General features: G+C 41.4%; 1 protein-coding gene across 7 annotated transcripts in view; it reads right to left on the bottom strand.

Annotated features, from left to right (window-relative positions):
* Nucleotides 1–24872, bottom strand: part of MYO10 (myosin X) — a 246686-nt gene that overhangs the window by 95362 nt on the left and 126452 nt on the right. For all 7 annotated transcript variants that reach the window (XM_061589660.1, XM_061589684.1, XM_061589651.1 and 4 more), the window contains exons 4-6: nt 16576–16763; nt 4992–5126; nt 1080–1204 (exon numbers count right to left, since the gene is read on the bottom strand). In XM_061589660.1, coding sequence (XP_061445644.1) covers nt 1080–1204; nt 4992–5126; nt 16576–16763 — 448 coding nt within the window. The remainder of the gene's footprint in view (nt 1–1079; nt 1205–4991; nt 5127–16575; nt 16764–24872) is intronic.

The raw sequence follows: 24872 nt of genomic DNA on the forward strand, positions 1-24872 counted from the left end.
GCTAATTGAAGTTCTCAAGAAGGCTTCCAATATATTTAAAATATAATAAAATCAACAAGAGTTACTATGCATATAATCATTAAAAAAACGGTAAACAAGTTTCTACCAGCCAAGAAATGGCTGCTAAAGCAGCTGGATGTTAAGGCCCTGACCAGCCTTACTAGGCTTCCTCACTAGGCTGCTACTGATGTCTCTTACAGTTTCTGTTTCTGGTAGCAGATGCAGGAGATACTGGGGCAGCAAAGTGTTAGAAGCCTCCTCCTTCTTCTCCGATGTTCCAACTGCTGCTCTGCAGCTGAATCTCCTGGTTTGAAATGACTGCTGAATGTCATACATTCAGGACAGTCAAGCAAGCATAAACACTTCACTTTATGCCTTTGTAGGGTCACATCTTCCTCCTCCAGGTGTACCATACCTCTCGCTGCTAGTACTTCTTAAGAGAGCTATGCCACAGGTTAACTATCCATGTACTAGTGCACAAATGAATTTAGAAGACTACCTACTTGATTTATAATGGACTACGACTTGGGAGATCAGGGTTCGAATCCTCACATAGCCATGAAGCTCACTGGGTCATGTTGGGCCAGTCACTGCCTCTCAGCCTCAGAGGAAGGCAATGGTAAACCTCCTCTGAATACCGCTTACAATGAAAACCCTATTCATAGGGTCGCCGTAAGTCTGAATCAACTTGAAGGCACTCCATTTAAATGATACCCCATCATTCCCTTTGCCTAGCCAAAGGTGGCTATCTGATCACATGAAGACTGAAGTACTTCTGTTTAAATGAAGAGTAGAATCACTAACTACTGAGGATTATCATGAACTTGAGCGACGAAGCAATAGCCAGATTTTTAAAATTAACTCAAAAACACTATTCTTTCACAACATTCCACAATAATCCATGATAAAAAGGTAATAAATATACAAACTGGTTTTACAGAGTCTAACATTCTAACCTAAGATCTTTGAATCTGTATTGAAAGATAGGTGGAGTCCCCTTTGTTTGCTGTACAAAAATGTGCATAGTTACATAGTTAGCATGCTGTTATATAAGGGCAATCACAGAGTATGTAGGATACAATCTACAATTTTTCCTCCCTGAATATTGCCTTTCTGACAGAACTTCAGCTGAATGAATTTCCCAAAGCGACTTGAGTTGTTGTTGTAAACAGTCTTTGCATTGCCGAAAGCTTCCATAATTGGGCTGTGGAAAAATAAAAAGGTGGTAGTTTTATTAACTGTTTGAGTGATAACGAACATTGTTTACTAGAACTTGATAAATTATGTACATCTAGTGTAAAGCACCACCAACTCAGTCCTTAATCCGTAATTTTCTGCTCCTAGACTGTACAGTTTCATACTACAGGTGGGGAATTGCATGCCTCCAGGCCCAGAATCCTGGGAAGGGTAGTCATGAAAGGTGCTGAGAATTTTTAGGAGACCCCTCACAGAGCTACAATTTCCTGGGACGACAGACTGACTGTTAAACCACTCTGAAAATTGTAGCTCTGGAAGGGAAATAGGGGTCGCCTAACAACTCTCAGCACCTTTCTCAAACTACCTTTCCCAGGATTCTTTGGGGGAAGCCATGACTGTTTAAAGTTGGTTTTTAAACTTTGTATGGTTTTAAAATAGTATATTTGTTTTAATATTCAATGTTTTTAATTTTTGTAAACCGCCCAGAGAGATTTGGCTATGGGGCGGTATATAAATGTAATTAATCAATCAATCAATCAATCAATCGAAATAATAGTGGAATAAATGTATGGTGTGAATGAGGCCCACGAGAAAACCAAACAGGCTGGGGGGATAATTAGAACCTTTCTCTCTGACACCTAACAGGTTTGCTTTGCTTAATGCGTGGGCAGATTTATACACGGGGAAGCACTTAATCAGGCAATCTCAGACTTGCAAGTAATAGTCCAGGAACAGTTTAAACTTGTTACAGTTAGACATAGGGAATCTTAGTTTACTGCCCATGGGCAAAACCACACACTATTTGCAAATGCACCCAGATATCCTGTTATTCATCAAGGCAGTCTCCAGTTTATATTTGTATAACTGTTGATATGGTATTTCCACTTCCTCAGGCTGTGCCCACCACAGTATCTTCCACTGTTGGTTCAATACCTGCTGCGTAGTGCAGGTCAACTGATGTGTTGTTCACTGCTGCTTCTCTGTGCCTTCAACTGCCTTTCCTTAGTCTTCTCCTCTCTTGTCCATCTGTCCTTTTCCAATCCCTCTTTACCAGTATACTCCCAAGCCCATCAGCTCCCAGCCTGGCCTCCTACCAAAAATCTACCATCACAACATTACGTTCCCAATTCTCTTCCCATAAGCCTCCCAGCAACCCACCTCACTTGCCTTCCATAGCCAGTAAAGAAACATTTAACTAAATACTTAGGAATGAAAGCAAGAATGTCTCGCATTACTACCACTATTAGAAAACACTATAAGCTATAATTAGCACAAGCCAGTTATTATGAAATTGTCCAAGGATGCTGTGAAGAGATTCAGTGGCATCTATGTGACCTTTGGCACCCCCTTAACCTCTCTCTTTTGCCATGTTCATTCATCTATGAAACCTGTAATTACTATGCTAGCTTTTGCAGAGGTAGACAACTTATTTCGCTTGAGATGTACTTGGCTATATCAATGAATGAATAATAAATTATAGACACAGTAGAACAACATCTGAAGAAAGAAAGAAAGAAATGAAAAGGAGAGAGAGAGAGAGAGAGAGAGAGAGAGGTTCCTCTGTTGCAGTGACCCTCACCACAAAGCTAGCTCTTTAGAGGGACAGCACTGGAGGATATTATCACAAATTTCACATTATGCACAGCAGCAAGCCTAAGCTTTTAACCAACTGTACACTCAACAAGAGGAAGTCCAATTCTAGCTCCTAAAAAAAAAGGAAAGCTATACAATACACTTTTGAAATTGTATTTGTCGTACTCACTGGCCTGGTTCACACACTACTTTAAGTCAAGCCATGGCTTAGCAAAACTGTGAGTGTTCCCAGAGAGAATTGGTTACAGTTCATGATTGGTCTGGAGACAGCTTAACCACGTCTGGGTTTGGATAACACACAAGGCCAAACTTTGGCTTAGCTTGGAACAGCAGCAAAAAGAACTGGAAGAAGCAAAGTGGTTGCGAGCTCCTCTCTGGGAGTCTGTGCAGTTGCACTAAACCAAACCTTGTCTCAGCATGACGTGTGAACTAGGCCACTATATCTTCATTAAAACATCTCAGAGGTGCAAGCATAATGTGCTTCTGAATACTAGCAGTCGGGGAACGACAATGGGAGAGGGCTATTGCCCTCATGTTCTGCTTATGGGCTTCCCAGAGGCATCTGGTTAGTCACTGTGGGAAAACAAGATGCTGGAACAGATGGACCTTTGGTCCAATCCAGCAGAGTGCTTCCTGTATTTTTATTGGGACTTTTTTAGACATACTTTTAATGGCACTTTGAAAGGTTGGATGATGCTGTTTCATGTCAATTATTTAGGAAAAAAAGATATAGAAGTATACTTTATTTATTTATTTATTATTTAATTTGTATCCCGCCCTTCCTCCCAGCAGGAGCCCAGGGCGGCAAACAAAGTGCTAAAAGCACTTTAAAACATCATAAAAACAGATCTTAAAATACATTAAAACAAAACAGCGTTAAAAACATTTTTTTAAAAAGGGTTAAAACATTATTAAAAAACATATTAAGCAATTCTAACACAGACGCAGACTGGGATAGGTCTCAACCTAAAAGGCTTGTTGAAAGAGGAAAGTCTTCAAAAGGTGCCGAAAAGATAGCAGAGATGGCGCCTGCCTAATATTCAAAGGGAGGGAATTCCACAGGGTAGGTGCTGCCACACTAAAGGTCCGTTTCCTATATTGTGCAGAATGAACCTCCTGATAAGATGGTATCTGCAGGAGGCCCTCACCTGCAGAGCGCAGTGATCGACTGGGTATATAAGGGGCAAGACAGTCTTTCAGGTATCCTGGTCCTGAGCTGTTTAGGGCTTTGTACACCAAAACTCAAATCTTGAACGTGGCCCGGTAGTATGCCAAACAGTCCTATCTATGTTTTCAAACAACTTTAAAAATATTATGATGTCTAGTGGTTTGCATCTCCCATGTTCTCCAAGGGCCTCCCTACAGGTTACATTAATAATGCGATTAGAAATTATGTTGTGGATTTTTAAAAATTAAATACCAGGTCAGGGAGGGCAATGATACTTTCTGCCCATGCCTGACATTTAATTTTTTTAAAAGCACACCACAAGATTGCTAATCATGTAACTAATGTGACCTGTACTAAGGTCCTAAAATGAGGATAGAGAGGTACTAGCCAAAGAGTTTAGATGGACTTATACAAGTAGGATAGACAAAATTGTATTTCACAAACCAATTTTCAGAATGGTCTGGTTCACACGTCACATTAAACCATCATTAAAATAAACTACCGTTTAATGTGAACGAGCAGCATCCTTGTGCGAGCTGCTGAAACCACAGGCAGTTCGCTCCTCCCCCACTCCTGACAAGAAACAAGCCATGGTCTGGTTTGTTGTAAGTCATCCTAACCCAGGCTTATGGTTTGTACCTTGCCTAGGACTGCAAAAGTAAGAGGGCTGCGAAGCACCTGGCACAATACAATACAGGATAAGTTGTAAGAATTTTAACTATAAAATCTTGATTTTTAAGAAAGAAAAGCAAATCATACTTCCATCTGAGTTTTAAAAGATATGATGCATTCAACAAGTGCAGATGTTTGCATCTGTATGCTGAATTCACTTAAAAATACCATTGTAGTTTAGAAAATGTTCACAGATGGGCTGTATTTGTTGGGTGGCTTACCCATCCCTGGTACTGTAGTAGTTTTGTTTTCTTACAGCTAAACAAATAATGGCCCACTCTGAAATATCTTCCTTCCACACATCTTCCTAACTTCCTTTGGAACATTCTGTAGAACATAGGTGAAGCTATAAACACAGTACCTGCTCTCCAAAATTGCTTGTTCGACACTAGATGTCTTCTCCTTTTGAGAGAGTTCCAGTGAGTGTTGGCTCACAGCGGACAAAAACTTAAGTATTAGCTTAGTACTCTCTGTTTTACCAGCACCACTTTCACCACTGGAAAACAAAAGCAAAACAAGATTCAAATTAGTTACCCATACCAATGATCTCATACCCTGAAAATTCAAGGCTTATTGGAGGCTAGTGAACAACTTCTTACTGAAAAAGGCTTTTCGTTTCTGAGTGGCAGTATGATGTAATTTTTTGTATTGTGTGTGTTTTAAAATATATGTTTTTATATTTGTTAACCACCATAAGAGCATATTGTTAGCTTACATGGTGGGATGTACATTTTAAGTAAACAAATTAAATAGAAGAACTAAAGATTGTTAATCAAGGTTTGAGAAATTGTATAAATAAAGATAATCAGAAATGGGGCTACTGAAAACTAAGGTAACATTTAAAAGATTTTTCAAAGAGCAAGAAATTGGAGAACCATATAAAATGCAATTACAATGAATTAATATGGCTATACTAGGGGTGTTGCCCCTGCATGCTTTACGTGCCAACTCCATTTCACCCCTCAGCATTGCCAGGTACACACACACTCCCAAACACAACCCAGGCAACCCACTCCCCTTGCCAACTCTCCCACAATGCCCTCAGTGTCTCCAGGTGCTGGCGTGCACTGAAGGCTCCTCTTCTCCTCCCTGCCCCCGAACAGGTTGCGAAGCTTCCTCCTCTTCCTCCCCCCAATGGGTCGCCAACATGCAGGCCTCCCTGTTGCTCTCCCTCTTCCTGTGGCGCTCTCCTTCCCCCCCAGTGGGTCTCCAAGCTCCCCACCCCACCTCAAACAGGTCTCCAAGCTCCTCCCTTCCCACCCCACACAGGTCTCCAAGCTCCTCCTCATTCCAAAGGGGGCACCAAGCTCCCACCCTATGCGGGTCTCCAAACTCCTCTCCACACACCTCACATGGGACTCTAGGCTCCTTCCCCCACACCACACAGGACTCCAAGCTCCTCACACACACCCCAAACGGGTCTCCAAACTCCCCCCATTGGACCCTAAACTAGTCTCCAAGCTCCCAACCTACCCCACATGGGTTGCCAAGCTACCTGGTTTGGTGAGGCCTTGTTGCCCAGGCCAGCAGCCAGCACTTCCCGCTCACTCACTCTCCCACTCTCTGCTGCCCAGATCATCAAGCTGTAGGTCGCAGTGCCATCTGGCTGTTGGGCTGTGAACTGCAGTGTGACGGAGGGCTTACATTTTTATTTATATAGAAATTGAGCTTCTTTGATTTATATCCCAGAACAGTGGCTCTGTTAGGGCCAAATTAGCCATGACACTGGATGAACAAAGACTGGTTCCCCCCATCTCCCCCCCAAAAAAGGTAAAAGTAACTGGGCTGCGTATGAATTGGATCAGGGCCAGGGCTCTGCCCAGCACTACTTTCTATATCTAAACTGCTACACCCCCTCTGTACTCCATGGTATCTATATTTTTTTCTCTGAAGGCCAAACAACAGCTGATGGGGTGGAGAGCTATAGTTGCTTTTACAGTAGAAAACAACCAAGGGAAATCTAATCATGGACATAGTTTGGCCACTGATGGAAAATGGAATCTGACAAACAAGTTATCACTTATTGAAGAGACAATAGCAAAGTGGTAGAGAAAGTTGATGTAGCAGTAGTAGTGGTAGTAAAGTTAGAGAAAAGTAGCTAGACTAAACATTCTTGAACATTTGTCATCAATTTGTTGAATCATATTACTGCAGCAGTAACTAAACCACAAGTCAATAATGTGGACTGCTGATAACAAATGGTTACTTCCAGTGGCGGCATCAGTGAATTCAATAAGTGTGCAACACTTGGTGTGAAAAGTAACCCTGGCTATCACATCGCCAAGGTAATAAGTGAATGAGGCCTACAAGCAATTTCTGTTCTAACCGGCAGACCTGAACTATGCTCAGTTTTGTAAAGAGTTTGAATACACAAAAACGCCAGAGTTCAAAGCCTTAAGGCATTAGCAATAACATTTAATTTTTATCCCGCATTTCCTTCAAGGAACTGAGGGCGGTGTGTGTGGTCCTCCCCTCCCCATTTCACCCTTCCAACAACCCAGTGAAATAGCTTACACTGAGAGACAGTTACAGGTCCTAAGTAGCCCAAGTGAGCATCATGGCTGAGTGAGTTGAACCTGGGTCTCCCCAATCCCAGTTCTCTCATACCAGCTCTCAACACTAACTATGCTGGCTCTCTCACACCAATCCTCAAAATGGAGATAAACCACAGACACATAAAAGGCTTCCTATTTGGAACTGCATAATCTCTTGACATTTTTTGCCTCCTCCTTAGTATGTGTCCTTAATGGCCCATGACAGGGCAAGGGGCTGCCATGTTCCATTCCTCCCCTCCCTGCTTCTGCCCACAACTGGAAAGGGAAGGGGAGCAGGAGAACAGCATGTAGCAGTATTGGATAGGAGATACCATTCCTAATGTGACAATTGTCATCTGAACTGGTGCCCACTGTTGAACTAGATATAGCAATGTTAGGCTGGGAGTCACCATTCCACACAGCAAGGGTGAGGAAACCTTTTCAGCCTGAGGGCCACATGCCAGTGTGGGTGAGAATTGAGATGGGAACAGAGTCAAAACCAGAGGCAAAAATGAATTGAGAAAATAATACAACTCTTACTTTGCACAGTAGGCTGCATTTCAGCCATGCAAAATTCTGAAGTTTCCACACACAGCTCCCCGTCCAGTCAAGCAAGGGGCATTATTTCAGGTTGAGGGCACATTTCAGCCAGACAAAAGCACTCTAGGAGTTCACTGAGCAGGACTGGTCAGGAAAGGGGTCTGAGGAGAGTCCTGAAGGCCAGGTACAGAGGCATTGGCCCCCAGGACTAAGGTTCTCCAGCCATGCCATACAGCAATAGTGTCTCTTGCCCTAGTACTGTGATGTCCCTAAGTCCTATTACCCACCCCTTGAGTTCTTAGAGCCGGCAAGAGAGCTCTGAAATCCCTCACAGTGGCTCAAAAGCTCATCTCAAGTAGCAACATGTACTTTTGACCTATGTATCATGTGCAATGCAACAAAGGCAGCATACTTCAAACTTTCAGACTTTAATTCTGTCTCTGGGCTCTATATTTCATACAACAAGTAAGATATAAGGCAATAATGGCCAATGAGTTCACCAAATGCATCCTTTTATCTTGGTGTGTAGGAAAAAATCTCCCCGTGGAAAGGTTGAATCTTGTCCAAATAAGCAGCTTACTTTAAGTTCCTCTCAAGGCTGAATAAATAGTCTTTGAGGCTTTCAGAAGACATTTAAAGGCAGTGATCCCATATCAGACAAGTTTTGCACCTCAGGCATAATCACCTCACAGTCAAATCTTTCCTTCGTGCTACACCCCCACCCTAGTCTTTGCGGTTTTGAAATACCCCCCCATCTGATTTTCTTTTAATCACATCCCATGCCTCATACCTGCGCATTATGAATAATACCCAGCATGAGAGAATGCCAGGTTGCATCTACAGCCACTAGTGACAACCAGAATTTTAATTCTGCCCTGGGGTCCCACTGGGAGGAAGGGCACAATATAAATTTAATAAATAAAAATTCTAGTAACCAGCAGGGAAAGCCACCAGTACATTCTGCCACAGAAACGACAATTTTTGTTAAAGCCACTGGCAGCCCATGGAGGCAAAAAAAAAACCTCTTTCAAAGTGGTGCCAGGCTGCATCTTCGGCTGGAATGCAGTAAGTGAAGAGGCTGCTACCAACACGCACACAGACACTGCCGACAGCTCCTCCTCTCTATAACGCTTTTGTCAAGTAGCTAGTACAAAACAGAAACACTAGTTTTCCTCTGTGGAATCAGAAGCAAAAAAAGCATAGCCTGGCAAGTTACTAGAAATAATGATTGGTTATCAAGTCAGGCAAAATTTGTAGACCCCTACCTCTGCATTTATATAGCACTTTACAATATTCACATATCCTGTCTCAGTCATCCTTACAGCAACCCTGTAAGGAAAGTCAATATTGTTATCTCAGTGTTGCAGACAGGAGCTGAGGTATAGAGAACAGTGGCTACCAAGTTAACTCATGGCAGAGACAAGATTTGAATGAGAAAGTTCCTGATATACAGCTCAGTCTTTATATTACTTATTACCGCAATGAAAATGTATCTGAACTTCATAGCTATATAATGAAATTGACTCTCCCAACACTTCCCCAATTGAAGAAAACATCCACAGTTTAAAAATAGTCATCGTATAGTGAATCCATTACATTTATACATCCGACTATTTAGTGAGTCCACACACAAAAAAACACAGCAAAGCTGTACCTAATGAGACAATCCGCTAGAGGGCACTAGTTGCCTTTTATACATCACAAAAATGTATCGCTTTGGATCTACAGTCCATTACTTGCAGAAGAACAGATTGCAAGGTGTATCGTACTAATGTGCATAATAGCTCCCACACCCCACAACACCAGGACATGGTCTGATATGGTGCGGTTACCTTGCTGAAGGTGAAACAGGTCTGGATCTCAGCAGTGCCTTAATAAGAGACTGCCTAGGGACATCCGTGGCCATTTATTCCATGATGGAAGAAGAGTGGGATATAAATGTACTAAACAAATAAATAAATTATGGTGTTTTTTTAAGAGAAGCAAGCACACATTGAAAGGAGGGGCTTTAGAGAAGAGAAGGGGGACACTTCATCCTTGTCTTGCCTGTTGCTTCCCTACTCCAAGTGTTCCCAACACCACTGCTGCTAGCAGCAACAGTTTATTATTCCTGTTGATAACAATAACAATAATTACTGTTAATAACAATAATTGTAATTGCCTGCCGTTCACCAATAGGTCCCAGGGCAGGTTACAAAATCTAAAATACAATATTAAAAAGAATTAAAACACATTTTAATCACAAGAATAGAGTGGGTTCTGACAACATATATCTCAGGAGCCAAAGGCCAGGATAAAGAGGTGTGTGTTGAGCGCCCCTCAGAGCCAGCTCAGCCCCTGCCCCCTTCTGCACATCTGCCATGACACCCAGCCCAGCCTGGCCTCCAAGAGGGAAAGGTCACCACAGCAAGCAAGAAAGAGAGGTACACATACACTTCCATTTCTCTGTTGGAAAAATGAAGGTGGTGCGGGGAAAGGCCGCAACCAGTGTGGGAAAGAGGTCAGTGGCCGCATCACGATTGCCTCAGTTACAATACCTTACAGTGCAAGCGGATTCTTGTCCATACAGAAGTAAGCCACATTGAGTTCAGCAGTACTACTCACTCCCAAGTAAATATGTATAGGATTGCACATGCTGAGTCTCTATTAAATCATTTAAAATGCACTAGGCAGCAAAATGATCCTGTATTGCCTGTTGGGAGTAGAAGTTAAAAAGGCAACCAGGTAGCTGTTCTGTTGTCAAGGCAGCAAATAACAGGCAAATGAAAGAGCAGCAGATTGAGTCTACAGTAGGGCCCCGCTTCCCGGCGCTTCACTTCCCGGCGTTCCGCTAATGCAGCAGCTTTCGTTTTCTATTTTAAAGCCGATTTTTGCTCTTTTGCGACATTTTTGCGTCATTTTCACACGACAGCCCCATTATAGTCTATGGGTTCCGCTTTACGGCAGGGGCCTGGTCCCTAACCCACCGTATAAGCGGGCCCCTACTGTAATTAGTCTTTTGTTTTGTGTATAAATAAATACATACCGAATAAGACTTTTGGAAACTCATGGCTCCCCCCCTCCCATTTCCTCATTCCAACTGTTGCTCTTCACTATGATGGAGCTGAATTGTTTCTTGAGCAATATCACTTTCTTACGGTTATTTCAAAGTGCTACTTTGAAAGGGAACTTCTACCTGCTTCTAATAGTGATTTCACTGTACTTTTCTCTCTGTAGCCCCACATGGGGCAAGTTTTTAATCTGAACCGGAAGTGCAGGCTCTCTGAAATGCAATGAGAGTTTGTTGCACCGAGAGATAGGTTGCGCAGGGGAAGGGAAAGCCAAGCCTTGCAGATGAAGTGAGAGACTTGGCTTCTCCCAAAAAGGGCAGCACCTGAGGGGAGATGTTGAAATAGAAAAAGGGGGGAAGAAAAAGGCTAACCCGAGGAAGGGAAGCCACTCCTGCACAGCCTGTCTGAAAAGTGGAGGGAGGTTGAAGAGAAAGGAAGGAGCGTGGGAAGCTTGTAGTTTTGCTCTTTCCATCCACCTGGCAACCCAGGGACAATATTGCAAGCCCCCTGGAAAGCTGTCCTCAATGAAACACAACTTTATACATTATTTTGTTTGTAACAGGGAGAAGAGGAATAGGGCAACGTTTAAGCTCTTGTTTTGGGACAGGTTTAATGGTGAGGCAGGTTAAGCATAAGTCTTCCTAATGGCTAGTAATTGCTGTTAAGGTCTCTGTTCTGCTTAATAGCTTTGTATTTTTGCTGCCTCTTAGTGACCTAGTGGATATGATGCCAGACACTTAACCACAACCCTAGTAGGAAGGATGCTGCTTAAGTTCAAAACATTCTCCACCCCACTAAAGTCTATAGAACAGATCTTTGCTGTCCCTTAGATACTATACCTCTTTTAAGTTATTTTCACTTATCTAATCCTATGACCAGCTTGCTGTTTTGAAAACACGTGTCAGCAGCATTTTATTTTTTTACTTTTATCCCAGTCTTCATCCACATTGGAATTGTTTTTTAAGATGTTTTTAATGTTTTAGTGCTTGTTTGCCACCCTGGGCTCTGTCTAGGAGGAAGGGTGGGAATAGACATAGACATCCTCCTCCTCCTCCTCTGCTAGCAAGATTGCACATGACATGATTGTCTTTGCTATTGACATAACTTTTCCATCTTTTGTTTGTTTGGGTTTTTTGCATGATACCTGCTAGTAATGATAAGGCAGACATGTTTGTGTCTTCCTTTTCCTTCTTCTATGAAGAGGAATTGAGATAGATGAAGTACCTATGCCCCACTGAAGAGTTCTGTTTACAGCTTACATCCCAGGATAATACACATTATTTGAGAGAAACTCTTGCTACATGGACTTACATATTGTCCAGAGAGTTTGAAAAAAGATAATCTCTTATATAATGTCCTTTGTCCAATTTTTAACTTCATGATTTACAACACTGAAGAGATTTCATCATAGTGTGTTGAAGTTTTATTTTAATAGATTCACCCACTCACCCATCGCTGTCCAAGCAAGTGTGTAGGCTGCTTATCCTGAGGCTCAGAAAATATGAGAATTTCATCATCTTTCCTCAGATTTACTTCGGAGTTCATTTCTTTATTAGCAGAATTCTGGGTTGGGTTGGGAGGGAGTGTGTAATGCATCCACTGAGAATCCAGGTGAAAGGATTAAATCTTGTTGTTATGTGCCTTCAAGTCGATTACGACTTATGGCGACCCTATGAATCAGCGACCTCCAGCAGCATCTGTCAAGAACCACCCTGTCTTGTAAGCAGGTCTGTGGCTTTCTTTACGGAATCAATCCATCTCTTGTTTGGTCTTCCTCTTTTTCTACTCCCTTCTGTTTTCCCAGCATTATTGTCTTTTCTAGGGAATCATGTCTTCTCATGATGTGTCCAAAATATGATAACCCCAGTTTCATCATTTTAGCTTCTAGTGATAGTTTTTGTTTAATTAGTTCTGACACCCAATTATTTGTCTTTTTCGCAGTCCATGGTATCCGCAAAGCTCTCCTCCAACACTCAGAAGTAAGCCACACTGAACTCACTGGGACTTACTCTGATTACGCTATACAGGCATACCCCGCTTAACGTCGCTTCACTTAACGTCACCTCGCTATAACGTACATGCTCCATACGTCCCCATACCCCACTTAAGGTTCGTGCGCTTCGCAATAACGTACACTTTATTGGCATGACGCCGCTGCCATCTAGTGGTGATTGCGTGCAGTACAAGTGAAAACAATTGCTTCACTTAAAGTTTATTTTCGTTTAAAGTATACTCTCCAGTCCCATTGCGAACGTTAAAGCGGGGTATGCCTGTACCTTCAAATTATACTGTTCACAAAGAAGTTAAAAAGGCAACCAGCAATATTCAAAAGCTTGTATTGTTTTATTTTGACAATAGGGGGTTTCTATATCGTTAAAAATTTGTTTTACTTAAACGGGCTGGGGCTAAATGGGAGAAGCGATGCGATTTGAGGAGGAAAAGGGACAAGGGGCCCACTGATTCCCTATGTCCTAGGACCCCCAGAAACCTGGAACAGGACCTAACAAAGGGTTCATTCCTGCCACTTACCCATTCTAAATTCAAAGCAGGCTACCTTCATCTTTGTATTTGCATCTAGTGTGCCATTTGCTTTTGAGTCGAAAACTCACCCCAAAAGGTAAAACAAGCACCAAATTCAATTCTTTCTCATTTAAATAAGGATTTATTTCTCAACCATTGTCCCTTTGTTTTATTTTACTCCTTTCCTTTATGCTTGCAGACCTGGAAATGAAAAGCAGCACTGATCCAGTCCAGCATGTTTAAGAACCAGGTAACACTGTTATTACTGAATATCATACAGACACAACAAAAACCTTTCGCTCACATATTTCAAACATGATTTTAATGTGTGTGCTTTAAAAAGAAAATAAACACCTCTGCCCTACCATGCAACATAATTTTAATCATAGTCTAAATGGGCGGGGGGTGGGGAATGGGACACAAAACAAAATAAAGAATTACAACTTTTACATTCTTAGGTCGTCAACATCTTCTTTTTTAAGGGGCCCAGACAACTGCACACTTGGGAATTTTTCAAGCTGTGCCAACAATCAGCATAGTGAGAATAAAAGACAATCACATTAGAAAGAGATTGAGATATGTTTGATAATAGCCCAGAATACAACCCAGAACAAATCAGCTCTGTCATTATTGCTGGCCACGGATGAGAAAACGCTGACAGAAATACGGTTCTTACTGTATTTGGAATAAAATGTGTCACCAACAGCACAACATAAAGCTTTCATCAGTGGTTGCCCCTCCCTCCCACCAAATGACTAATATTGAATGGATTTCCTGCTGTCTCTGTGATGAGAAACCACAAGCATTTGGCAGTTCCAAGGATCTTGTCCACACCCATGTCTTTCTGGCAGGGGCCCATTCCACTCCTGACTATCCTCATTCACTGTAGCAAGTTGCTTTTGTTAATTCATTAGGTTTGATTCTCAGTACTGTCTCCGTAGATGGGTGCCTCATGTCCCATTCCAAAGGATTATTTTTTAATTACCCATAGTAGATATCATTTAAAAAATGGGTATAAATTGCTTCCAGGGGAGAAGAACAAGTGCTAAAACTGAGGTAGCACCATGTTGCCACCTGCTTTAGTTCCACCGGCATATAGCGTTGTGGCTCACAGGCAATGGTCTTTACCAGAGCAGGGAGTGGAATGATGACTGATAGTACAGCACCACCTACTTTAGTAGCAAGCTCCACCTACATGGTGTGGCTGCTTGCCATTCCATTTTGGGTAGCAAGGAAGCTACAGCCAATACTGCTCATGCATTATTTACCAGAATGTTTCCCCGCAAAATCTTGGGCTTCCCCCTGCATCTACCTGTTCCCGCTCAAAAGTAGGAGTGGCTCGCCCAGTGGGGCATAGACTCAAGAACAGCCTCCCGGAAGGAACCAGACTGGAGCTACATGGATGCACTGGCAGAGCCAGTCTGGCGCTCCCACCAGTGTATCTGCACAGCCCAAACCTTCCCACCACCTCGCTTCTCCCCCTCCTGGTACACAGCAGAGATGCTCCTGCCCGGAGGCGATTGCTGCAGTTCTGCCCTACTAGGCAAGCCACTCCTGCTCAAAAGAACCTCGAAACTACTTGCTACCCATGTAGATAACCTTTGAATTCTGGCTCTCAAAACTGATTGTGGAGATACTGGCTATTGTAGCAGCACTTAATAGTTTATATTCAGCCAGCTGGAGAGGGAATGGCCTCAGTTTCAAGGAGTACCCTAGAAAGGACTTACGTTCTCTTTGGTCAAAGAGAAAGGTTCTGTTATTGTAGCACATGTGTGAGAGAGGATATGAAATGAAACATAAAACAGGCTAGGTCCTATGAAACTTGAACATTTATTAGATGAATGTGAGCTTTCGTAGTATTAGACCAATCACAGTTTCCCAGCTTGTGTACTCTCAAACATTTTAATGATTATTTTGCACTGTTTTAAATGGTGTTTTATTGTTGTACACCACCTGGTATTTTATGAGATGGTGGTATACAAATACCCTTATAAATAAAATAAATAAACATCTGTTTATGATCAGACATGTTAATTAACATAAACATTTCATCCTAAGAGCTATTCTACACCTGCAGAATAATTATAAGGTTTAGTTCTTCCTATGATTGTTATCATTTCAGAGTTCACAGAACAGATTGCATGATTTGTTCCTCCTCCATCACACTAAATAAACCTACACACACACACACAAACTAGCACGTTAAGCAGATGGGGTCTAGGCTAGCCTTCTCCCTATCCTACTATCTTTTTATATACAGGAAGTTTGTTTTCATGTGGAAGCTGTCAAATTTGCAGTCCCCTACCTGAAGCTTAGGAAAACCTGTATCGTGTGATTCCAGTAAACATACATATCAGTTCCTAATTGCTCCTTGAAAATGCTTTCTAAAAATAAATGTTGACTGCAACTTTTCTGGGTAGGTACTGTATTGCTTAGCACATTGCTGGCTATATCAACATATGATATTATTGGTAATGGTGTTAAAAACGAAGAATAGTAATTCTCTATCTGACTAATGGAGTAATATCCCCAGAACCTGCAGCTACCTGCTTGAACGAAAAATTCCTAATCCCACCTTTCAAGTATCCAAAAGCACAGTGAAGTGTGGTGCAGCATTAGTGGCAATCACATTAATACAGTCACTGAAGTGGCACCACTCAGAATACCAATGAACATAAGGGCAGAAGCTGGAGACTATTTTATCCTCGTTAAATGAAAGCACAGTTAAGTTAAACAATAGATTTATTTATTTATTTATTATTTGATTTATATCCCGCCCTTCCTCCCAGCAGGAGGATAAAACAACCAAGCTCAATTAAGCAGATTAAACCAGCCAGCATGTTCAAGAGTTTTCATTATAGTTGCTGTCGTTATTTATGGACTTCCTGAAGATCTTTTTTTTGAAGGATGTGCTTATTTAAGACCAGTGGTGACAAATTAATCCTCTGCACAGCAAGACAACAGTTTAGTGGGAAAACCACAATGTTCAGAGTGAGATGATGTCTAAGTAAATAAGTCAGAGTCAAAGTATGTGGAGTGCAGATATACGGGTTTATTAAATGACCACAGGACATATATTAGCCAAGGCGGCTTTGTCATTCAAGAAGTGTCTGTGATCATGTAGCACAATTACATCTCCACAAATCTCATTATTAATGGGGTTATAGGGGGGGAAATTAGAGTACCCTTTTCCTTTTCCCATACTCAAACAACTGTGTGTGTGTTTGTGTGTTCTCAAACACATTTAAAACTGAGCAACAATGGTAGGAGCAATTTAAAAAATTAAAAAGCATTCAGGTACCTGATCAGAACACACTGGTTGTCATGACGTTTCCATAGGCAGCGGTAGCACTCATTAGCAACAGCAAAAATATGAGGTGAAATCTCTCCCAAGTGGTGCCGGCTGTACTGCTCCACTGTGGTATGGTCATACAGGCCTGGAATGGTCTTGTAGGGGTTAACTGAAGCAACAATGGAACCAATGAAAGTCTGAAAAAAGAAAGACATAAGAACTTAAGAAGAGCCTGCTGGATCATGCCAATAGCCCATTTAGTCCAGCATCCTGTTCTCACAGTGGCCAAACAGCTGACCCCCGCAATATAGGCTGTTCAGTAGAACAAATCAATGGAACAGTCTAGAAATATTCGCTTTTTGCTATAAAAAAGAGAAATGTCCATATTCTTCCGTATGCCGTGGATGCAGTGAATGAACCAGAGTTGACCATTTGTAATCCGGTCCAGTGGGATCGGTTTCGGCCTCTCCCTTCTGAGGAAGTGGACAAGGTGCTTTCATCTGTGAAGCCTACCACTTGTCTGATTGATCCTTGCCCATCATGGCTCCTTGTGAATTGCAAGGAGAAACTGGGCGAAGGGATTAGGGCGGTGGTAAACGCATCCTTAATGGAGGGTGTGATGCCACTGGCCCTCAAGGAGGCAATTATAAAACCTATCTTAAAGAAGTCCTCCTTGGATCCCCAAGTTCTGAACAACTTTCGCCCTGTTTTGAATTTACCATTTTTGGGCAACATCATTGAGCGAGTGGTGGCTAACCAATTGTCAGCACACTTGGATGAAACGGATTATTTGGATCCATACCAATCGGGTTTCAGGACTGGACATGGAACTGAAACAGCCTTGGTCACTCTGGTGGATGATATGAGGAGGGCATTAGATAGGGGAGAATTCACCTTTCTTGTCCTCCTAGATTTTTCAGCGGCTTTTGATACCGTTGACCACGGTATCCTGATGGATCGCCTGGAAGGACTGGGAATTGGAGGCACTGTTTTACAGTGGTTCCGTTCCTTTCTCTCTGACAGGCACCAACAGGTAGCATTGGGAGATGAGGTTTCAGACCCTTGGCCCCTCACTTGTGGAGTGCCACAGGGTTCTATCCTCTCTCCCATGCTATTTAACATCTATATGAAGCCGCTGGGATCTACCATCAGGAGATTTGGGCTGCGGTGTCACCAATATGCGGATGACACACAGCTCTATCTCTCGTTTAAGTCTTCACCAGAGTTGGCTGTGGAGACCATGTCCAAGTGCCTGGAATCCGTGAGTGGATGGATGGGAAGGAACAGGCTGAAGCTAAATCCTGACAAGACCGAGGTACTGCTTGTGGGAGACAGGGGTAGGCTGGGTCCTGTTGACCTGAGGTTTAATGGGGTACAATTACCCCTGAAGGACCAGGTCCGCAGCCTTGGGGTTGTTCTTGATTCCAGGCTGTCCATGGAGGCTCAGATTTCGGCAGTGAGCCGGGCAGCCTGGTACCAACTACACCTCATACGCAGGCTGCAACCCTACCTCCCTGTTCATCAGCTCCCACTGGTAGTACATGCCCTGGTCACCTCTCGATTAGACTACTGCAATGCGCTCTACGTGGGGTTACCCTTGAAAACGGTCCGGAAACTTCAACTGGTACAGAATGCGGCGGCTCGTTTACTCACAAACAGCCGTCGCCGTGATCATATTACACCAGTATTATTTAATCTACACTGGCTTCCAGTAGTTTTCCGGGCCCAATTCAAGGTGTTGGTGTTAACCTTTAAATCCCTACACGGTTTCGGCCCGGTTTATCTGAAGGAGCACCTCCAGCGTCACCAACTATGCCGCCCAACAAGATCAGCCACGCAGGGCCTTCTCTCAATCCCACCAACAAAAGTAGCTAGGTTGGTGGGAACTAGAGAGAGGGCTTTTTCGGTGGTGGCCCCCACTCTCTGGAATCCTCTCCCGTTCGATCTTCGACATGCCCCTTCCCTGGATACCTTCCGCTGAGCCTTAAAAACTTGGCTGTTTGGTCAGGCCTTTGGGACTATTGGGATGGGCTTATTATATACTTAATGCTATGTACTACATTTGCTGCTATTTTGTCACTGTTGATTATTTGTATTTATTGTATTTACTGTATTATTGTATTTTATTGAATTTAATATGTACGCCGCCTAGAGTGGCTCCGGCCAGATAGGCGGCCTAAAAATTAAATTATTATTATTATTATTATTATTATTATTATTATTATTATTGAAATTCCTTATTTGACTTTGATCACTGTTATATATTCAACAGCCCCCACAAGATTGCTTCCAGGAATATATAGGATTTCGACTTGGTTAGAATTGTGTAGAGGTGTGTCATTCATACAAACCAGAACCTCCTATACTGGGTACATACCTGACAGTCACAATTTGTGCCAATAACTGCAGCCTTTTTTTTTCCAGTTACAGTTTCACATATTACAGATGCTGTAAGAATGGCACATGTTCATCCTGATGGAGCCTCTACTGAATCTCAAGTGCACTGTGAACCCTCTCTCAGTTCAGCATTCTACAGAAACGGCTGAGCCTTGATATTTACAACACTATTAGCAGCCAGGTATAAAGAAAAGCAATAACAGTCATTGCCCCTTCTCCTTCTCACTTTTAAATGTGTTTCTGGAAGGGCAACAGCAGAGCTCATTCATTTTGTAACTTAAGGGTTAATTCTGTCCTCAGTGTCAGCTAACTACCCAAGGGAGGGATGGAGGTGCTGCACAGCAATCAGGGAAGGTGTCATCTGCATAGAGGTAGCACATGCTCTGATTGGTATGTTTGGTTGTATGTATCTGCTATGAACAAAGCCTAAACTAAGAAAAACAAAATCTCTCTATTCCTTTCTCTTCAAATTATAGACTGTTTTTGTTCAGTAAAGTGGTGGACTTTTCTCTCTGGGTTCTCTCTATGTTATTTAAGTGACTTTGTGAACATGTATAAACCCTAACACTCACACCAGAACGACCTTCTATATTTATACCGATGATCATTTTTGGAGGATACAATGCAAATAGCAGGGAGGAGGGATTTTATTATCCTTCCTACTTCTGGAAAAATGAGAAACCCAATGGTAAAGTCACCGACAAAATTTACCATCAAGCAAAAAAAAAAATTAGTACTATTTTTACAACTGCACCAACGTAATGAAAGTTAGTATCAAGAATGTATTCAGCCCACATTGTCTTATTCATTTCACTTCAAATACAGTACACTTTAAAAAAACTAAACTAACTTGGAGAAAACCCCCACAATATCCCCCCAAAGCGTTTAGCAAGATAGCTTGCTGAATATGAAAAATATGTTACTTGCGGATCTTGTTTGCCTTTAGGCAGTTGGAAGACCGTCTGTATAACTTCACTTTGCAAACTTTTTAGGACTATTTTAAATAAACTTGCACTCCAGACTGACGCCTATATATACTGAAAAAGTTGAAGGTCTGTAAGTTTGAAACTTCACAGAAAACTGTTAAGAGGCTTATTTAATTTTGACATACATGCCTACCATTAAACTTCCAGTTTTCAAAAATATATTTAGTGCCTCACTGGATCAGATCAGGGCTCCATCTAGTCCACCATGTTGACCATGATCCAAAGAGCCACTCAGCTAGTTCTGTGAATCCAAGAAGGCATTAGTTCTTAAACAGCAGCACACATACACACACACACACCAATGCCTACACATACAATGTGAGAAACTGTTTTTGAAACAGAAGTAAATTTCCAAAGCAGACTATAATATGGTGGGTCTAAGGGAGGATGGGCTGTAATAAGTAAATAAACAGCAGAAATCCCACCAGGTGCATTGTAAGACGCTGGACCAGTCTGAACAGTTTTTGGAACTCGGCCTGTCTGGTGCTCCAACAGTATTGCATCTGAAGCTCAGAAAAGAGAATATGAAAGCGGTAATACTGCCTTGGTGTTTACTTCCTGGCAATGTCTTTTTTGCTAAAAAAAAAAAGAGGTGCTGACACTTCTATCTTGATAAAAGTGCTATGGGTGCCACTAAAGAAAGAGGTGGTGGTACTTTGTACTGGTGAGACTGCCACCAAAAAAAGAGCACTGCTTCCTGTTACCTGGTTGTCAAAAATCAGACATTTCTGAGCTCAGGAAGCAAATGGAATTCAAACCATCACTGAATATGAATTGTCTTTTGACCCTTTAGCTATTCTCTCCAGACACATAAAACAGGTCATACCTCCTGGACTTCCGGGAAGGGTGACTTCGCTTGTGCCTGCTTTTGAGACGGGCTCCCGCCTCAAAAGAAGCTTATTCAGATATAAATCAGTCAGAACATTTTTTTTTTGACTGATGAAATTTCTCCCGGGCAGGGAGAAACGTAGAGATCAACCTCAAAAGCCGGTTTTTGTTGGGAGGACTGGATTTCATTAATTTATGAGAAAAGGTCCAGCCAGCAATGCCCGACGGACTTCCGAACAAGCTCTATCTGATTAATGCGATACGTTTATCTTTTCTTCAGAGAGAAAACGGACTAACAGGCAAGCACCCTTCTTTCTATTATTTTTTTTACTTGGTTTAAATTGTTGCAGCAAAAAGAGATTTGTCAAATTAATCAGCTTTAAAGAACTCCTGGGTGAGCTATAACTCTTCTCTGTTATTCACGAAATTAACAGCTTATCTCTGTTTCTATTGCAAAAAGCTGTCCTGGAAGTGCATTCTAAAGATATAAACAGAAGAGGGATTTCTATTCCGAGGAACATTATATTGTCTGGGACTATTCTCTTTTTGGTCTATTTTATTTTGACGAATCTGCTTCTTCACGACGCCACTAACTGTTTTGATGCTGGGAACTAAATTTGTTTTGTATTCTTGAACATAGAGAGATAAGGCAGGCTGCTCTGTTTATACTGTGATGTCATCAAGCCTGGAATATTAACCCAATTGTTGCTGAAATAAGAAGTGGTTCTTCTTTATTTTTGTTTTGTTTTGTTTTCGTGGTTTTAAAAATGGCAATCAAGAAAGTGGCTGAGAATCTGGAAGTAATTATGTTTCAGAAAATAATGGATGAGATTGAGATAACGAAACAAACCCTGCGACAGGGCAGTAAGGAGCTGAAAATTGAACTGAGCAAAATGACGCAGGAGCTTAAAGAAATAGGGGATCCTGTGAGAGAGGAGAATGAGATCAGAGATGAGAAAAGAAAAAATAAAGGGAAGATACAAGCCCTGGAGATTGGAACAAATGTGGAATTGGAAAAAGATCTGGAGTTTATGGATATTAGAAATAAAATCTACTGTTTGGAATTTAACGTTATCTCTGAAGAAATTAATGGAGATATTAGAGATAAAGTTATCAATGGCTTGGATAATCTTCTGGACTGGAATGACGTGATGGAGCTTGATATAGAGAAAATCTATGGAATTAACTGCAGCCATGTGACAATGGAAAAACTCTCAAGAGATGAGCCAGTGCATTTTGTAAAAAAGAAGAACAGAGATATGACTTTACAACAATATTTCAGCAACTTATTCAGAATCGATGGCAAGAAAATATTTGGGATAGAGAAAATTCCCATCAGACTCTTATTATATGACTATGGCTATGACAGCAAGATTATTATGGAATACTGATAATGGAAGATTGGACACTGAAATTACTGGACTTAACAGGACTATTGAAGATGGAATTAATAGGGATAATGGAATAATGGCTATTGAAATTATTGGACCTAACAGATTTTGATGAGATGGATTAATCGATATGTTTATTTGGACTATGGTTATGACAATAAGATTATTATTATTATTAACGAGATGGATTAATTGACATGTTTATTAGGAGAAAAATTGATAGATATATTTCTTAAAGAATTAAAACCTCTCTTTGACTTTTTGTGGAAAGAATAAAGTAATGTTTATGAGATTTGATGATTAATTAAGATAACTACTGGAGGAAAGTGATTTTATAATATAATTTAAGAGACAGGATTGTTATATATTGTAGACCTATAACTGATCTGATCTGCGACAAATGGGAAGTCAACATTTTATTTTTTTGTTTAATCATTTTTGTTTTGTTTTGTTTTTTGTCTTTGAATGTTTTATGATTTTGTTTTGTATGTTTTATGAAAATTTGAATAAAAATTATTGTAAAAAAAACAGGTCATACCTCCTCATTATAGAGAAATGATCATATACTTATTGACAGCTGTTTGATTGTCTATTAGTATAAATGGAAAAAGATTAATCTGTCATCTGTTGATTCTTAGGGGCTTATATGGCCCCTACCAATATTGTAAGAACCAGGCACGGTAGATGACAAAAATGATCTACTGATACAAAAGGGGGGGTTGTTCAAGTATTGCAATGATAAGGTTGTTGTTGTTATGTGCCTTCAAGTTGATTACGACTTATGGTGACCCTATGAATCAGTGACCTCCAAGAGCATCTGTCATGAACCACCCTGTTCAGATCTTGTAAGTTCAGGTCTGTGGCTTCTTTTATGGAATCAATCCGTCTCGTTTGGTCTTCCTCTTTTTCTACTCCCTTCTGTTTTTCCCAGCATTATTGTCTTTTCTAGGGAATCATGTCTTCCCATTATGTGTCCAAAGTATGATAACCTCAGTCTCATCATTTTAGCTTCTAGTGATAGTTCTAGTTTAATTTGTTCTAACACCCAATTATCTGTCTTTTTGGCAGTCCATGGTATGTGCAAAACTCTCCTCCAACACCACATTTCAAATGAGTTGATTTTTCTCTTATCTGCTTTTTTCACTGTCCAACTTTCACATCCACACATTTACCCCTCTGCTTTTCCATGCCTCTCTAATCTTATCTGGATTAATTGCTTCTGTTTTACCTGGATGTATTTTGTGTTGAAAATTTGATGAATGAGCAATTCTGAATGTGTATTTATCATCATCATCATGTTAATCATATGGAAAATTCAATATAATTTTTTAAAAAATTAAGCAACAACAAACCTCTGGTGCAGTGTTGGCTACTATATGTTAGACCACGCCTCCTTCTCTTGCTTCCCCTTTTGCCCAATTATCATAAAGTTCATTATTCTTTCCTTTGTTCTACAAGCCAAGTAGGCCACAAACTGAACATAAGTCAGCACAAAAGACGACACGAGATAGGCCTGCATTTTGGCATGCTGCTCTTTTGGTCTTATCCTAAAGAGAGTCATAATTAATGGTTGCATGCATGCTAGTCACCTTGATTTACCGAAGCCGTGGTCAGCATGGCTAGCATTTCGGCTTGTCTCATGCTAATTTGTAAGGGGCAGGATCTAGTTTCCTTCCTAAATTATAAGTTAAATGTCTGAGCCCAAAACTTCTTTCTTAAAAGCCACAGTTTAACATGTCAATGTAATTATATGTTTCAAGAAGCTGCTAGCCAGTCAAATTGTTTCTCTTATGGAACCAGCAAGCCTGTAATCATGTTTTATGTTCACATAAGAGCTCAAACACCTCACAATACAATATAATGCACATAACATATTTAAAGCTTTCTTCTAAAAAATAAACACAAGATTTTCTTTTCTTTTGCTCAAGAGGAATGTATTCCCCCCCTCCCCCCCAATGATCTCATCCTACAAAACTGTTTGCAAAAGAAACACCTCAAGAAATGGGGTGGAAGGATGGAAATAAGCAAAAATTCTATTAAGAGGCTACAGAGAACCCTAACTCGTGGAAAAGGTTTTACTAGCATGATTAAAGGATGTTTAAATATGTACAGCACTGGTTAGCAAAGAGCTTCCGACAGGTCCATTCTGAGGAAGGAAGAGAGAAAGTTGGGCTGAACAAACCAACCAACCCTCATCTTAAAGTAGACTGCCAGCATGGACTCTTGACATGCACTCTACTGCATCTGCTCAAGGCTCTTTCTAGCTGATGACCCACTCACCCCAACATAAGCCCAACATTTTTATTGCTTTTTCCTGAGTCATCTTGGATTACAGCTGTGCAGGCACTTGATTGAGTTGTGCCTGTTTTCTGACTATGGTGCTCTGGATTGGGCAAGATTTGCACGAAGACTGGTGGATGGGCTACTCTGCAGCAGCAGGCTTAGGGTTGCCAGATCTCCGGCAAACAGCTGGAGTCTCTGGCCCCGCCCTTGCCTTTCACACCTCCAGCCAGAATTGCCTCCATGTTGTATAATCTCCGGTTTTCGGCTGGGGTCTCCGATTTTAGGGGTGGCCTCCGGCTCTCTGGCTAGCATCCCTTACTCTCCGGACTCGCAGCATCAATTAAAAAAAAAAAGTAAGTTTCTAGGTGGTCTAGTTCCCGAGATATACACCAAAACGTCAACCGCCCCCGCGCGACTTTTT

The sequence above is a fragment of the Rhineura floridana genome, chromosome 1 (assembly GCF_030035675.1).
Source record: "Rhineura floridana isolate rRhiFlo1 chromosome 1, rRhiFlo1.hap2, whole genome shotgun sequence".
NCBI classification, from domain to species: Eukaryota; Metazoa; Chordata; class Lepidosauria; order Squamata; family Rhineuridae; genus Rhineura; species Rhineura floridana.